This window comes from Lithobates pipiens, unplaced genomic scaffold, assembly GCF_037356315.1.
Source record: "Lithobates pipiens isolate NorthernLeopardFrog02 unplaced genomic scaffold, aLitPip1_a1.2 Scaffold_16, whole genome shotgun sequence".
Taxonomy (NCBI): domain Eukaryota; kingdom Metazoa; phylum Chordata; class Amphibia; order Anura; family Ranidae; genus Lithobates; species Lithobates pipiens.
In genome coordinates, this window is record NW_027507748.1 from 650,136,911 (window position 1) to 650,152,774 (window position 15,864).

The following is a 15,864-nucleotide window of genomic DNA, read 5'->3' on the forward strand; positions in this document are numbered from 1 at the left end:
TTGTGAGATAAGGTTATACTTATATTGATTCCACAAATTTTAGACCTATTGCAACCACTTGATTTTTAAGGGACAGTTCGGGGATGGGAGGGCTAGAGGACCACATAAGTCCAGGGAGGTGTAGGGGAATGATTGAGTCACTTTTGAATCTGACCCAGGGGACCTTGGAGTTCCCAATGTTCCATTGGGCTTGTTGCGTGAATCTACTGGCCAGATAGTATAGCCACATCTGCGGGACACCCAAGCCCCCTCTTTTTGATGAGCGGTAAAGAACATCCCTAATGAATCTCAAGGTCTTATCATTCCAAATGAATCAGTTCAAATGGGCCTGAATATTAAGTAAGTATGTTTTGGAAAGTCTAACTGGAAGGGAGCAGAACAAGTACAGTAACCGGGGGAGCATTGTAATTTTGAGGGCAGTGATTCTGCCTATGAATGGGATGTGGAGGGGGGGCCTCCTAGGCAATCTCTTCCATACCTGGTTGCATTGTCCCTGCATAAGGGGTTTCTGGAACAATATTTTCCATTTTCTTTGGAAAGCCACATGACTGGCTATCCCTAAATCACTGCTAATTGCCCTGTTAAATGAAAAAGGTAGACAAGATAACCATATGCTCTCAAAAAATGTATCTACTTTTTTTGTTTTTTTGGGGACTAAAATCATTACCCAGGCCTGGAAACAACCAGCTGTGCCTTTCTGACAGCAAAACTGAAGATTTCTCAGATAATGACCCAAGAAAGTAAATTAGTATTCTCCAAGATACAGTTCGGAAAATTGATGCAATTTGGGACCCCTGGGCCAATCATATTCTCTCATCTTCATAAATACCAATTAACTTCTCTGACTTACCACCCCCTCCGTGTCTATGCTCTTTCTCTATGCACCCCTTACTCTCCTTTTGCCTTTCTTTTTTTTCCTTTATGCTTCCCTACTCTTTGATTTTTATATCTGGATTGTTCCAGAATGTAATAGACAACTGGGTTTTACTCAATTTTTTTAATACATTTATGCACTTTTGAGATTGTGATAATTGCCAGCAGCTGTATCACTTAAGAAGGTTCTGAGTCATTAGTTTGGTTTGCTGCAAGCTTATTCAGTTTATCACCTTAATACCTATCTCATACACTCGCTAGTATCAACCATGGATGTATTGTCATTTTTTGAAAATGGAGAGAATGATCTGGAGGATCTTTTCTCTGAGACATGTAATAAAGATAACGATATTACCCATTTATTTAGGAAACTAGGTCATCATTTGGACAAGAAGAGCAATATATGGTGGGATTTATACACCATGGAGAAATATTTAAAAGACGACCTAGTTCCAAGGAAACTTATGTGGGATGTTCCCATCAATGATGGTCTAATGGGAGAGGATGATATTGAAGAATGGTATATTTTTAAAAGGGAAGGGGAAAGAAGTTATGGCTTTTTTAATAAAAAGGAAGCAGAGAAAAATTAGAACTTATAGATAGTCAGATAAAAGAGCTCAGGGATAAGATTAAAGAAACCACTGAATATGTTAAACAGATGGTGGCGCTTCATAAAACCATGCAAAAAAAAAAAAAGTATTTGGAAAAAAAGAACATAAAGAAAAATAAATATCTTCAGGATTTAAGTGACTACCAGAAGAAACAGGTTTTTAGATGGCAGACCAATATCGTCACGACTAGCACCGTTTCCCCACAGCAATCCCCACGGAGGGATGACAATATAGGAGATAAAAATGTTGGTTTTAAAACTCCCAATCACACTCCCTGACAGAACACACATCCCCAGCATGGCACTTCAACAGCCCATAGGGATTACCCACAGCCAACCTACCCCAATTGGGAATCAGGGGACACACAGGGAGTCCCATATAACAATGGAAAACCCTTTCATTATCAATATGACAACAGAGGTCAGTTCAATGGAGGGAGGAGATCACCCTATTATCAAGGTCATCCCCATAATAGAGGGAATTGGAATAGAGGCTATCCAAACAATTATTCTTATAATAGAGGATATTAACAGAGATCCGACCCCTACCATAGAGGTCCCCAACAGGGAGGGTATTATCAACAAGGGTATCAACCGGCACCCCAGGGAGGGCCACCACCCTATAGGGGGATCATCATTATTCACCGAAGCCACAGCGATATGGATTTAACAGACCCCCACCACACACATATGAAGTACATACCTACAACAGATATAACCTATTGTATGAAGATCAACAGGATAACCAATATGGGAATCCTTTTTTTTAGAGAAGGAAACAAGTGGAGGGGGGAGCCAAAACACTTACAAGTGGGAGTCATGCCCATCATAAGTACTTAGTCCTGGCAGTTCTACTGCGTCCCACAGGCTCCTCGCACGATCTGGGTAGCTAGGAAAAGTTCTGGTGTGATGTTGTGCTGAATAGCTGTACATTCAGGAAAACCAGGAAGTAGTCAGTTCCATGCAGACCAGATTGGACATGATGTCACCAGCAGAGGGCAGGAGGAAGGGGTCAGGACTGTCTCTGTGGAGTGAAAGGCTACGCGCTACATTGACATCTACACTGAAGAATAACTCTGTCTTTAACCCTATACTTGCAAATAATACATATGTAGACATGTTTAAGAGCAACTGCCCTTAAAAAAGGTGCATGAACAAAATGACAATTGTAATCTCTCTGGCGGACCGAGGGGGGGGGGGGGGGGTAGGTGGAGGGGGATTGTGGTGTTGTCAACGGAGCAGTATAAGCAAGAAGTGTCCTGTATTTTGGAAGATAGGGATACAAATAAAAAAATAAATTCTAACCCTACTAAACATTTTAAAACAAGAGTTGGAATCATTGATTCAATATGGGGTAAAAAAAAAAAATTGAATAAAAAGGAAGAACAATATTTAGTAGCCAGTGCCTATAGGATTCCTGTTATTTACTATATACTCAAGATCAGCAAAGATAAAGTAAATCCTCCAGGGAGTATCATAATTAGTGGGATTGAGTACCTATCTTCTAGGCTTGAAGAAGACATTAGTGAAGGATATGAAAGCTTATCTTAAGGACACAAAACATTTATTACAGTTATTAAAAGACTGTGATGGAGAACAGGATATGGTGATGGCCACAGCCGATGTGGCATCATTATATACTATCACTCACCACCAGGGGGCCAGGAAAGCAGTCAGTTGGACATTAAAACAGAGTACCAATATACAAATCGCAGACACCGGAAATTTATTTTAAAATGTTAGGGTTTTTGTTTGCGGCAACATTATTTTTGGCATAATGGCGCTGTCAGGAGGAGGGTATAATGTCACACCCTGACCCAAGAATTGTGATATATAAATGCTTGATTGATGATTTAATTCTCAAGTGGAGGGGCAACAGTTATTAAATGGAATCTTTGATTATATCTATGAACAATAATGATCACAATGTTGTCTTAACATGGGATGTAAACAGAGATCACATACATTTTTTGGATTGAGAGATTTTTAATACTCCCCAAGGTATGGTAACTAAAATGTTTTTTTTTTTAAAGAGACAGATTGTAATTCATATATTCCCACTAATAGCTGCCACTTCAAACCAGGATAACTAATATTCCTAAAGGACAATACATGCGCAGAACGAGAAATTACATGAGAGGATGACTTTCAAGTACAGACCAACTAACTAAGATGTTGAGGACAAAGGGTATCAGGGGGCATTTTTGGAACAAGCACAATGTAAGATCTGAGATCTAGACAGGTCGAGTTTATTAGAAGATAGGACTAGCAGTAGAGCTAACAATATGGATACAGGTACCTGTTTGGTTTTGGACTACAACATACAAACTAAAGACGTGGAGAAAATTGTTAGTAAATTGTTAGTAAATAAAGGGATTTAATGGCTGAGGCAGATGTTACAGCTGCATGAGAGTCCCAAAGAACATAAAAATACTCAAATTGTTCACCAATCCCAAAATGAACCACACCTACACCATCAAGGAATACAGAGGGGATGCAATGTTGGGGGCTAGAGGCTCCAAAACCACATTGGATGGGATCCAATTATATAAGAGATATTAGCAAAGGTAAATCATGGTGGAGTTGGGGTCCCTGTCACGGGGGGGGGGGGGGGAGGAAGGAGTTTGAGCTCCGGAGTTTTCTGAGCAATGTATATACGGACAGAGGAATTTACTGCTGGACATCTCAGGATCCCAAAGAGCTTCATTCACGTAGAACCCAGGGGTGGTTCACAGGCATTTTCTGACCAAACTTAGGTGTGGGGTCAAATGCCTTGGGGTGAGCAAATTCACACAGGGGGATGCACAAGTTTGTTGTCACCTTGTCAACTTTGGAGCACCATCACAGGCACAATGGACATTTCATATATTATATGTTATTATGTTTAATATCATGCACGGTTTGCACGAAGATATTCATGCATTTTATGTGTCACATCACATTGGTAATCTTAATATAGTGCGCCATTATATTTGTTTTTATATGGGTTCTCACACCACCAGCATGGCTATTTGTGGATGTGCATTTAGATGGTGGACCGTCCTAATGTAACCACTCATCCCCTCCTGCCTCTAGTAACTCCATTTTGCTATGTCCTTAATGCTAATTAAAGAGGAGCTCCAGGCTCTTTCAGAAAAAAATAAGTCAGCAGCTACAAATACTGTAGCTGCTGACTTTTAATATGAGGACACTTACCTGTCCAAGGATCCTGTGATATCCTCACCTGAGCTGATTCTTCAATTTGCTTTGTGTGCAGGCATCATCACCTCTATTAAGGGAAATGGGAAGAGAAGCCTTGCGGTTTCACAGTCTATTTCCTACTGCGCATGTGTGACTCGTGCTGTGTCTTGTGAATGGTTCCGTAGTCTTCTAGGACCTGTGATGTGTCCCAGAAGACTGCGGGGGAAGGAGAGGGGGCCAAACTGCCGACCCAGTTCGCCACGGTGATCTGAGCAGGAAGTTGGAGTGGGTACTTGTCAAAACCACGTACCCGCTCCTCCCAAAAAAGTGCCAAATGTGGCAGTGGAGGCAGGGAGGGTGCAAACAAGCGGGCTCTTTTGGGTGGAGCTTCACTTTAAAAGACTTATGAATATGGCACTTTGTATATAGCAAATTTAAAGAATGTCTAAACTTTTTCTTGAATTGGATAGAGTGAGAAAGCGCTGAACCCCTATGAAGTTTTTATCGCTGCTGGGGAGACTTCTCTCCAAGCATTATCACTGGGCCAGAAAGTGATGCAACTCTCACAGTAGATGGGAATGATTTATAAGTGAAAATATTTCCTCCCATTTCCCCAACAGGACAAAGAAAAAAAAAAAAAACTGAAAGGGGTACTAACTATTCCCTGCTGTATCCCATCCTAAGATAAAAACAATTTTTCCCAAGATATTCTTTAACACAGTTTGTTATTTAATATAATAGTCTTTGCTTCAAGCTATTAGGACAAACTATTACTTTATAGCAGGTACCTGTGAGCTTATCATGCGCTGTGATGAACGTGCAATATTGGCGGGAAGACCAAAGAAAGCAGGCTTATCATCCTCTGGGAGACTTTCAATCACAGTGCGATAGTCCTGTAGGAAAATAGAATAATGAGCAGATTCATTTTTTTCAGTTCATTCAAATATCATGCAAAAAAAAAAAAGTCCAACAAGTATGATAGACAACTGAAAAATATACTGTAGTTAGTGGAACAAATTCCAAAGCTTGCTAGAGAACCTGACCCCCGACCTTTGAATAAACAATTGTATATGTTATATATATATATATATATATACTTTATATAAGTTGTGCACATAAGTTGACATACCCTGGTAGAATGTATGATTTCTTGGCCATGTTTCAGAGAATATGAATGATAACACAAAAACTTTTCTTTCACTCATGGTTAGTGTTTGGCTGAAGCCATTTATTATCAGTCAATTGTGTTTACTCTTTTTAAATCACAATGACAACAGAAACTACCTAAATAACCCTGATCAAAAGTTTACATACACCAGTTCTTAATACCATGTATTGCCCCGTTTAACATCAATGACAGCTTGAAGTCCCTTGTGGTATTTGTGGATGAGGCTCTTTATCTTCTTAGATGGTAAAGCTGCCCATTCCTCTTGGAAAAAAGCCTCCAGTTCCTGTAAATTCTTAGGCTGTCTTGCATGAACTGCACGTTTGAGATCTCCCAGAGGGGCTCAATGATATTGAGGTCAGGAGACTGAGATGGCCACTCCAGAACATTCACTTTATTCTGCTGTAGCCAACGGCAAGTCGACTTGGTCTTGTGTTTTGGATCATTGTCATTTTGGACTGTCCAAGTATGTCCCATGTGCAGCTTCCTGGCTGATGAATGCTAATGTTCCTCCAGTATTTTTTGATAATATACTGCATTCATCTTACCATCAATTTTGACCAAATTTTCTGTGCCTCTGAAGCTCACACGTCCACAAAACATAAGCGATCCACCTGCGTGTTTCACAGTAGCTGGATCATAGGCCCTGCTGACTCCTCTCCAAACGTAGCATTTATGGTTGTGGCCAAAAAGCTCAATTTTGGTCTCATCACTCCAAATGACTTTGTGCCAGAAGGTTTGAGGCTTGTCTCTGTGCTGTTTGGAGTATTATAAGCAGAATACTTTGTGGCATTTGCACAGTAATGGCTTTCTCCTGGCGACTTGACCATGCAGAACCCTCTTTCTTCAAGTGCCTCCTTATTGTGCATCTTGAAACAGCCACACAACATGTCTTCAGAGAGTCCTGTAGTTGTGGCTGAAAATTTAGTTGGTCTACATGGCCGTGGTTTGGTTTTAACAGAACCCCTCATTTTCCACTTCTTGATTAGAGTTTGAACACTGCTGATTGGCATTCTCAATTCTTTGGATATCTTTTTATATCCCTTTCCTGTTTTATACAGTTCAATTATATTTTCCCGCAGATCCTTTGACAATTCTTTTGCTTTCCCCAGGACTCAGAATCCAGAAACGTCAGTGCAGCACTGGATGAAAGATGCAAGGGTCTGTCAGTACAGTCGGCTCGGTCTTTTTCGGCAGTGCTCGCTCCAGAAACAGCAGGGAGGCGGGACTACGAGCGGAGCCGAGCAGTCGGCTCAGTCTTTTTCGGCGGCGCTCGCTCGGTCTGTCTCGGCGGCGGGAAATTTAAACATGGGCAAGGCTGCAAACGGCGCTGGGCAAGATGCAAATGACACTGACAAGCTGCAAATGACCCTCTGCAAGCTGCAAATGACACTGGCAAGGCTGCAAACGGCACTGGGCAAGCTGCAAATGACACTCTGCAAGGCTGCAAATGACACTCTGCAAGGCTGCAAATGACACTCTGCAAGGCTGCAAATGACACTCTGCAAGGCTGCAAATGACACTCTGCAAGGCTGCAAACAGCGCTGGGCAAGCTGCAAATGACACTGATCATTCTGCAATGATGGACAAGGCTGCAGATGCACACTAATAAGGCTGCATTGATGGGCATTTAAATGTAAGGTTTTTTTTCCTTAAACTTCCCTCCTAAAGCTTTTTTCCTTAAAATGCCCTCCTAAACTTGGGGGGCATGTTATACGCCGGTGCGTGTTATACCCCGATAAATACGGTAGTTTATCGACTAAAATGTACTGGAGATTTTAGTGGAATAAAACTTAGGACATTTTAGTCAACTAAAATGTACTGGAGATTTAGTTGACTAAATACGACTAAAACTAAAACAACTGCAGAAGTCTAAAATGGGACTAAAACTAAAATACCATTTTAGTCCTAAGACTAAGACTAAATCAAAATCTGCTGCCAAAATTAACACTGCAGGTTTGATGAAACAAAGATTGAACTCTTTGGCCTGAATGGCAAGCATCATATCTGGAGGAAACCAGGCACTGCTCATCACCTGGCTACTACCATCCCTGCAGTGGCATGGTAGTGGCAGCATCATGCTGTGGGGATGTTTTTCAGCAGAAGGAACTGGGAGACTAGTCAGGATCCAGGGAAAGATGAATGCAGCAATGTACAGAGACATCCTTGATGAAAACCTGCTCCAAAGCGCTCTGGAGCTCAGACTGAGGTGAAGGTTCACCTTCCAACAGGACAACGACCCTACGCACACAGCCAAGATAACAAAGGAGTGGCTACTGAACAACTCAATGTCCTTGAGTGGCCCAGCCAGAGCCCAGACTTGAACCTAATTGAAAATCTCTGGAGAGATCGGAAAATGGCTGTGCACCGATGCGCACCATCCAACCTGATGGAGCTTGAGAGGTCCTACAAATAAGAATGAGAGAAACTGAACAAAATACACTCCTGTTGAGGTGTTAACTTCTGTTGACGGCCTGGACGTCTCTGTGAGATGGTTGCGGTTCCATTTTTGTTAAATTTTGTATTATATTTGCTACAGTATTCTGACTGATAAATAAAGCTTTGCTGATTTTCTTGTAGCCTTCACCTTTCTTGTGTAAAGAAATGATTTTCTTTCTCAGGTCTTGTGACATTTCTCTTCCATGTGGTGTCATTGCTGACAGCATGAAATGGGAAGGGGTTTTCTTTGTTAAGTAACACCCTTTTATAATCACCCGTTTGCTGGGCACCTGTTTAATGAATAATTAGACTCACCTGTAGTTGAATTCTTATTAGGATTTTGTTGTCTAAAATGTGGCTTTACTCCTAAAGCAGGCCATACATGGTCGAATTTCGAATTAATTTTCTTTTCAAAATCAGAAAGTGCAGGTTTTTTTGTGATCCGATGATGCCACCATTGATTTTCAAAATTCGGTCAACCAAGCCTTCAATTTCACCTCATGTTGCTACAGAAAAGCATTTTCGTGGCCGGGAATCTTCTTTTCTCTCAGTAAATTTTATTTTCTTGCACATGCACATTTTTTTTTCTTATTTTATTTCTCGCACAAGTCTCCCATCATTGATTAGAAATCGTTTGTTTTTCAAAAAATCTCCAACATGTCCGATTGATTGCCGCACGAAAATTGGCTGTTGCTGCAGCCCACTAATGGTGCGAAATTCGTACAAAAATTCTTAGATACGATTTTTGAAAGAAAATTATTTCGAAATTCGAACCGTGTATGGCCGGCATAAAAATTTCATTGGGGTGTATTCCAATCTTAAATGAATTTGTTAGGAAAAATACTTTTTTTGTGTGTGCAAATTAACAAATCACGGTTGCAATCATGGCCTAGATCTGTGGGAGTATTTTGTAGTATAGTGTCCCATAGAAAATGTTGATTCTGAAAGGAAAGGAAAGGTTTTCTGAAAAATCTTTTGGGGTATACTCCTTTATGCTGAGCACTGTATATTAGGCAGCAAGTGAACCTGTTGTCCCTGAAGTTGATGTGCTGAAAGCAGAAACATTGGGCAAGCATAAGGATTTGAGGACTGACCAAAATTGGTCCAAGCAAGGAAAACTGGTGAAGCGGCAACAGGGTCATAGGTAGCCAAGACTCATGGATGCACGAAGGCAGGCCCCTGTAGTTCCAATCCAATAGAATAGCTAATGTAGCTTAAATTGTTAAAAAAAAGTCAATACTGGTAACAAAAGAAAGGTGTCAGAACACACAGGGCATTGCAGATTGTCGCGTATTGGGTTACATAACCGCACACCAGTCAGGGTGCCCATGCTGGAGGAAGTACATTCGATCATGTGCACTCGATCAGCTGACCTGTGTCCACAGCCAAAAGCGCCTACAATGGGCATGTGAGCAACAGAGCGGGACCACGTGTTGGCAGGTGCAGTTAGCTTGTCTGCCACTAGATCCTAGAGTTGGTGCCCATATACTGTATGTAGGAGAGGGAAAATGTCTTAAGTTTGCAGATGTGTACTTGTGCTCTGAACTGAAGGGGTTGCTACAGAATGTTTAAGTTTGCAGATGGCGTTCTGCTCTGAAGGTTCTGATAGTATGTCAAATGTGACATGTCACGAGAAGCATTGTGAAGATTTAAAGCTGCAGTAAAGTTCTGAAAATACATTTGTATGTGGACATTCCTTTATTTTGAATACTAAGGCCTCTGGCCAGGGATGTCATGTGCAGATCTCTGTCAAGACCTGTGTCCGATATGGTGGCCACAAATGAAGGCAAGTAGGTGTTCTATCAAAGAAGTGGGGCAGGACTGTACAAATTGGTGCCAACATCTGTCTAATTCTAATCCCCCCTTCCCCAGAGATGGTGAAAGGTGGCCTGGTCTAATGAATTCAAGAGTGGTTTGAGGAACACAACAATGAGTTTGAGGTGCTGACATGGCCTCCAAATTCTCCAGATCTCAGTTTAAAACAAGTCTGATCCATGAAGGACCCACCTTGCAACTTACAGGGCTTAAAGGATTGGCTACTGATGGACTTCAGAGGTACAGTATGGGCCATAAATATTTGGACACAGGCACACATTTTTTTTAGGTATTTATCAAAACATAACCCTACATTATCAAGCTATAGTTTTGTAATGGATATGAGTTGAAAGTGCATGCTCAGATTTAATTTGAGGATATGTACATCCAAATCAGAGATAGGTTTTAGGAATTACAGCTCTTAAGAATAGCCATCCCCCTTTTTCAAGGGACCAGAAGTAATTGGAAAATTGAATCAAAAAGTGGTTTCACGGCCAGGTGTGTGCTACTCCTTCATTATTTCTTAATCAATTAAGCAGGTAAAGGGTCTGGAGTTGATTCTAAGTGTGGTATTTGCATTTGGAATCTATTGCTGTGAACCTACATCATGCATTCAAAGGAGCTGTCCATGCAAGTGAAACAGGCCATTGTAAGGCTTCAAAAATGAAACAAATCCATCTGCATGATAGCAGCAACATTAGGCGTGGCAAAATAAACAGTTTGGTACATTCTGAGTAAATAAGAACACACTGGTGAGCTCAGCAACATAATAAGGCCCTGAAGGCCAGGGAAGACAACAGTGGTGGATAGGGCTGTGTATAAGAATGGTTGCAGTTCCTAAAATTTGTCCTTGATATTTATGTTCTTCTCCTTGAATTAAATCTGAAAGTTTTATTCAATGTAATTACATTTTTATTCTGGTGGCATACAGAGCCAAAAGTATGAAAATTGTGCCTGTGTCCAAATATATATATATATATATATATATATATATATATATATATATATATATATATATATATAAAATCTTCCTTTGTCTGGGTGATAAAGCATACCCACTCATCAGCTCACATTGCAGATTCAGGCTGTGGAGATGCATGATATATCCCAGAGCCACGAGTCTTGCAAGAGTCACTGCTGCAAAGTTGATAGGGTGCTTGTCCTCATTTTGTGAAGATGCACAGACATAAAAAGCAAAGCCACACACTCATGATGTCACTTGGCCCTGTAAATTTTTATTCAGCCACCCAAGCAACACAACTCATCCCTGCCCTTGAGACCACCCCCACTCTGACATGTTTCACTCTTACAGGCTTAGTCATAGAGATGAGGAAGGTCCGATGGAGGAGTGATTAAATAGCATGATCAATTTGATATTCAAGTGAAATATTTAGGCAAATGAAGGATACAACAGATACAAAAGAGATCTCTGAAAAGAGAAATATGGCCAAAGCTTTTTTGGTCATACTTCTCTTGTGGGTCACAGGAGTGCATTTGCTTTTTATCTCCTATTGACCCAGAATCAGCAGACAATGGGCTAAAGCCACTGTCAGCTGATCTCACAAAACCGGTCCAGACTTTGGAAGGATCCTGACAATGTCAGGACCCACCCAGAAGTTTACCTGGTAACTGGCTCCATCTCTAAGCACCCTGCTGGGAGCCTGAGCCAGCCGCTCCCGCCCTTCTCCAGCCTGGGGCTCCAATGAGTGCTGGAGGGGTAGAGCAGAGAGCGGTGATTGCATGGCTCCTTGCTCGGAGCAGACCGAGAAGTGAGCAATCAGTGGTCTAGTAATCGCTCAGTTCTCAGGCTTAGAGTCAGCAGAGGAAAGCTGCAGCATTACAGTGATGAAGCGAGTATATGTCTTTTTTTTCTTATTCCCACACTTGCCCTTTAAAGAGACCAACCATACTGCTTGTGAAACACAAAATAATGTCTGGATCCACACAGACGCCTGACCACCAACTGGCTCAGCCTCTCAGCACTCAGCTTCCTCCCCTCTACCCGGTGGCACCCACCATGTTGGTCCCGGGCCTGCAGATGGTCAAGTGCAGCCTGGGATACATGGCAGGGGGCGCCTGTTACCAGGGGGTTTGAAAGCAATTCGGTGGCTGTGGAGGCAAACTGCTTTCATCTGACAGCTAGAAGTCAGCTTGTCAGATATACACACACTACTGGGGGGCTGTCGCCACTGGGTGTGTGTATAATCCCAGGTCCATACAATGTATGGCAGCGAAAGGGTTAAAGAGACCATACACTGCTTGTGGCACATAAAATATAAATGGGCATGCATGCAGTAAAAAATATATGTACCATAATAAATATATTAACTTGCAAATTCTTGTCACATCCTATATGTGCTTCTAAGCATCCTATAATGCTTTTCTTTTACTCTACATTTACCCATATGTCAAATAAAGAAACACCTGAATCTTTAACATTATTATATCTCACTACAACTATGCTATTTCTAGCTCTGTTTCTACCATTGAGACCATTGCTGCTCAGCAACTGCCGTCATGTTGTTACTCCATGTGGAGAGTTCAATACTGGTCAAGATAGATCTGTGAACTCATTGTGCTCTCCGAGTTGATCCATGTTTTAGCCTACGTTGAACCATTCCAATACAAAGCGGGGGGTGTTGTCTTCTTTTACATTACTTTTTTAAAAACAATTAAAATTATCTTAGACTCTTTCATTTGGTTTATGTCTAGCACTCCTTTCTGTTTTCTATAGTTTAAGTAACTTTTGGGTGCCCATATAGGGAAGGCTTGTTATGTGGAAGCTGCCTCACCAGAGCTATTCAGTTTGTTTGAAGTTTTTCTTCATCTGACTACACATGCAAGTCTTACAGTTACCAGGATCTCTTTGAGTATGTTACCCTGGAGGCTATTGTATGCAGCTGCTTTAATACCCAAACAGTACCTGCTTCTGATTGGATGCCGTCTCTGTTTAGCCAAAATTTTCCACCAGAGTCAGCTGATCTTTCAATAGAGTTTAGTCAACTTTGGTTGGCCACCCACAACACAAATTTCAGCCAATTTAGCCGGAAACAGTTAATATTGGAGCTGTGTGCACTAGGCTTCCTCAATGGTCAACAGGATAAACCGAGAAGGCAATCTACGTAGGATGGGCACAGCCAGCAATAAAAACCTGACAGAAGTTGCCCTACCTAAATCCAAAACAATCAAAAAATGTTTTGGCATAGGATACACTTCTAAAAGTATCTAGAATGTAAAAACTTGTAATATATTGAGTCCTTTGATACATTTTTCATTTTTTCAGGCTACGTACATTTACAGCAAGTACAGAAAATACTTGTTGATCTTGCCAGAAATGCAATGTTCTTCTCACTACCTGTAAGCATATTAGCGGAGGAGTAAACTTATCCACCCACACACAGGAAGTGTATTATTTGCAAGATTACCAAGTAAATAGATAGCTAATACAGGCACATCATCTAAGGGCTGTCAATCTGCAATATAGAAATTTTTTTTTTTTTTTTTGGTTTAGATGTTTAGACTTGAATGTAGTATTATATCTACTCCAGTCTCTACATTTTATCGCCTGATGACTTACTACTTGCATATCAACTGTCAGGAGGGAGCGAATATGCAATACCGACTACTTTTCCTACGGCATTGTGAAGAAAGAGATGACATGTAAAAAAAGTAGTGCAGTACTACATAATTCTGGTGGTGAGCTTGATGGGTCCCTACAAGCCTGAACACTGATTGTAAAAACAGAACTCAGAGAATAAATAAAAAACTAAAAAACACTTACCATAATGCTGCAGGTATTTGGCAGAGATACGGACAATGGAAAAGTCATCTTGCTTCCCTTTAATCCTCCAGCATGAGAATTGAAAAACTGTTCCAGATAGGAGCGAAGAACTCGTAAATCAAAATAGTTATCTACACGTCCTCCGTAGATTGCGTTCTCTAAGAGACCGTGCACAAACTCCCACTGAAAGTTTCTGCCACCTGAAAAAAAAAATGTGTTATAGAGCAGTTTTGGAGTGGTTAAAATTCATATATTTTGGGGCATTATTTTAAAAGTAGGCTTTGGGATTACAGTAAAGAAATGGTAATCCTCACCTACCTTTCTGACATGTAAGTAATAGATAGAATACTTCTGACGACACAACATACTGATTTCCACCGCAATGCACTTTGCAAGTTTGAGTTGGTTTGGCAGAGCTGGTTGGATATACCAGGTTTAGCCCCACTGCAATTAGTTATGGACAGGCTCCTTCAAATACAATTGTTATTGGATTTTCTCTGCGTATATTTCTTGACATGTTTTGTATTTTTTACTAACTGCAAGATTCCCTACTATCATATCTGATGTTCGTAGGCTTGGATATCACAGGTATTGACACAATAGTACTTGACTTCTTGTGAAGAGAATGTTCATTCATTCTGTACCATCTTTTTTGTGACGTCAGACCGTGGCCATCCGAGGTTGTGTGGGGAGCCAAGGGTTATGAGGATATTTCAGTACATCCTTATTTAACCACATCCCGACCGGGCCATAGCCGAAAGACGGCTACAGCGCGGTCGGCTTATTCTGGGAGGGCATCCATGGACGTCCTCACAGAATCTTGCTCCCGCGTGCCCCCTGGGGCAGGCACCCGGGAACATCTGTGACCGTGATCACGGAAAGCGGCCGATGATCGTGGCTGTTTACCACGCCATCGCTCCGTCAAATGACGGAGCGATCACTTGTAAACAAACCGGTGTCACGTCATGATGCCAGTTCCTCCCTCTCCTCTCTGTACCGATCGGTACAGTGAGAGGGGAGAGGCGGAGAGGGGGAGAGATTGCAGCAGCGCTGTGGGCTGGATGTGAAGTGCCCACAGCGCTGCTCAGTGACAATCCTCTGCCCATACTCTGCAACACTCTGCCAATACTCTGCAACACTGTGCAATACTCTGCAACACTGTGCAATACTCTGCAACACTGCGCAATACTCTGCAACACTGCGCAATACTCTGCAACACTGCGCAATACTCTGCAACACTGCGCAATACTCTGCAACACTGTGCAATACTCTAGGTGAGAGCACAAAAAGTTGAAAATTGGTCTGGTTAGGAAGGGGGTTTAAGTGCCCAGTGGTCAAGTGGTTAAAGATTTTGTGTTTTGTTTTGTTTTTGTAAAATCTTTATTTGTGAAAAACAAGGCATTCCATCTTTCCATCTCAATGAGCAGTGCCATTGGCATAAGAAGCAAATGTTGCACAAGTCATATATATCAAAGTATAAAGCATGTAAAACATGAACAATATAGTTAGAATAGGTAGTACAATTGGAAGTGTAAAAGTCTTAGCAATTATGCAACAAGACAGCGGCAGGGCACTCTCCCTTATAGGAGTGAGGGGAGCACCAACCTCCCTCGTTTTCTACATTTAGGTGTCCCTAAGGAGGAGTTGTAATGTGGAAGTGGACTAGTCAGCTTTCCAAACAACAACTAATTATGGTGTACTAAGAAGTTTAAACGTCTCCTGGGTGGAGAGGGGTGGGCAACTATAGGCCTCCAACTAACCTCACCCCACACACCACCCATACCAGGGCCACCCAAAAGCAGAGTGTTTGCTCCATGGTGGCAAAGCTATGCGAACCCCTGGGTGGGCCAGGCTGTCTCATTGTAACAAACTCTCCAGCTTGACCGTCCAGCTGGCACGTCCGCTCACCACTTACTACCTGATGTGTAAACAAATGAGCTTGTAGTGTTTTAATCCCTTTTTGAGATATGAATACATATTGAGAGAGAGAGAGAGAGAGAG

At 41.6% G+C, this 15,864-nt stretch overlaps 1 protein-coding gene across 3 annotated transcripts in view; it reads right to left on the reverse strand.

Annotated features, from left to right (window-relative positions):
- Window positions 1–15,864, reverse strand: part of DYNC2H1 (dynein cytoplasmic 2 heavy chain 1) — a 694,454-nt gene that overhangs the window by 185,474 nt on the left and 493,116 nt on the right. For all 3 annotated transcript variants that reach the window (XM_077484358.1, XM_077484357.1, XM_077484356.1), the window contains 2 exons: window positions 13,864–14,063; window positions 5,452–5,556 (listed from right to left, as the gene is read on the reverse strand). In XM_077484358.1, the coding sequence (XP_077340484.1) occupies window positions 5,452–5,556; window positions 13,864–14,063 (305 nt within the window). The remainder of the gene's footprint in view (window positions 1–5,451; window positions 5,557–13,863; window positions 14,064–15,864) is intronic.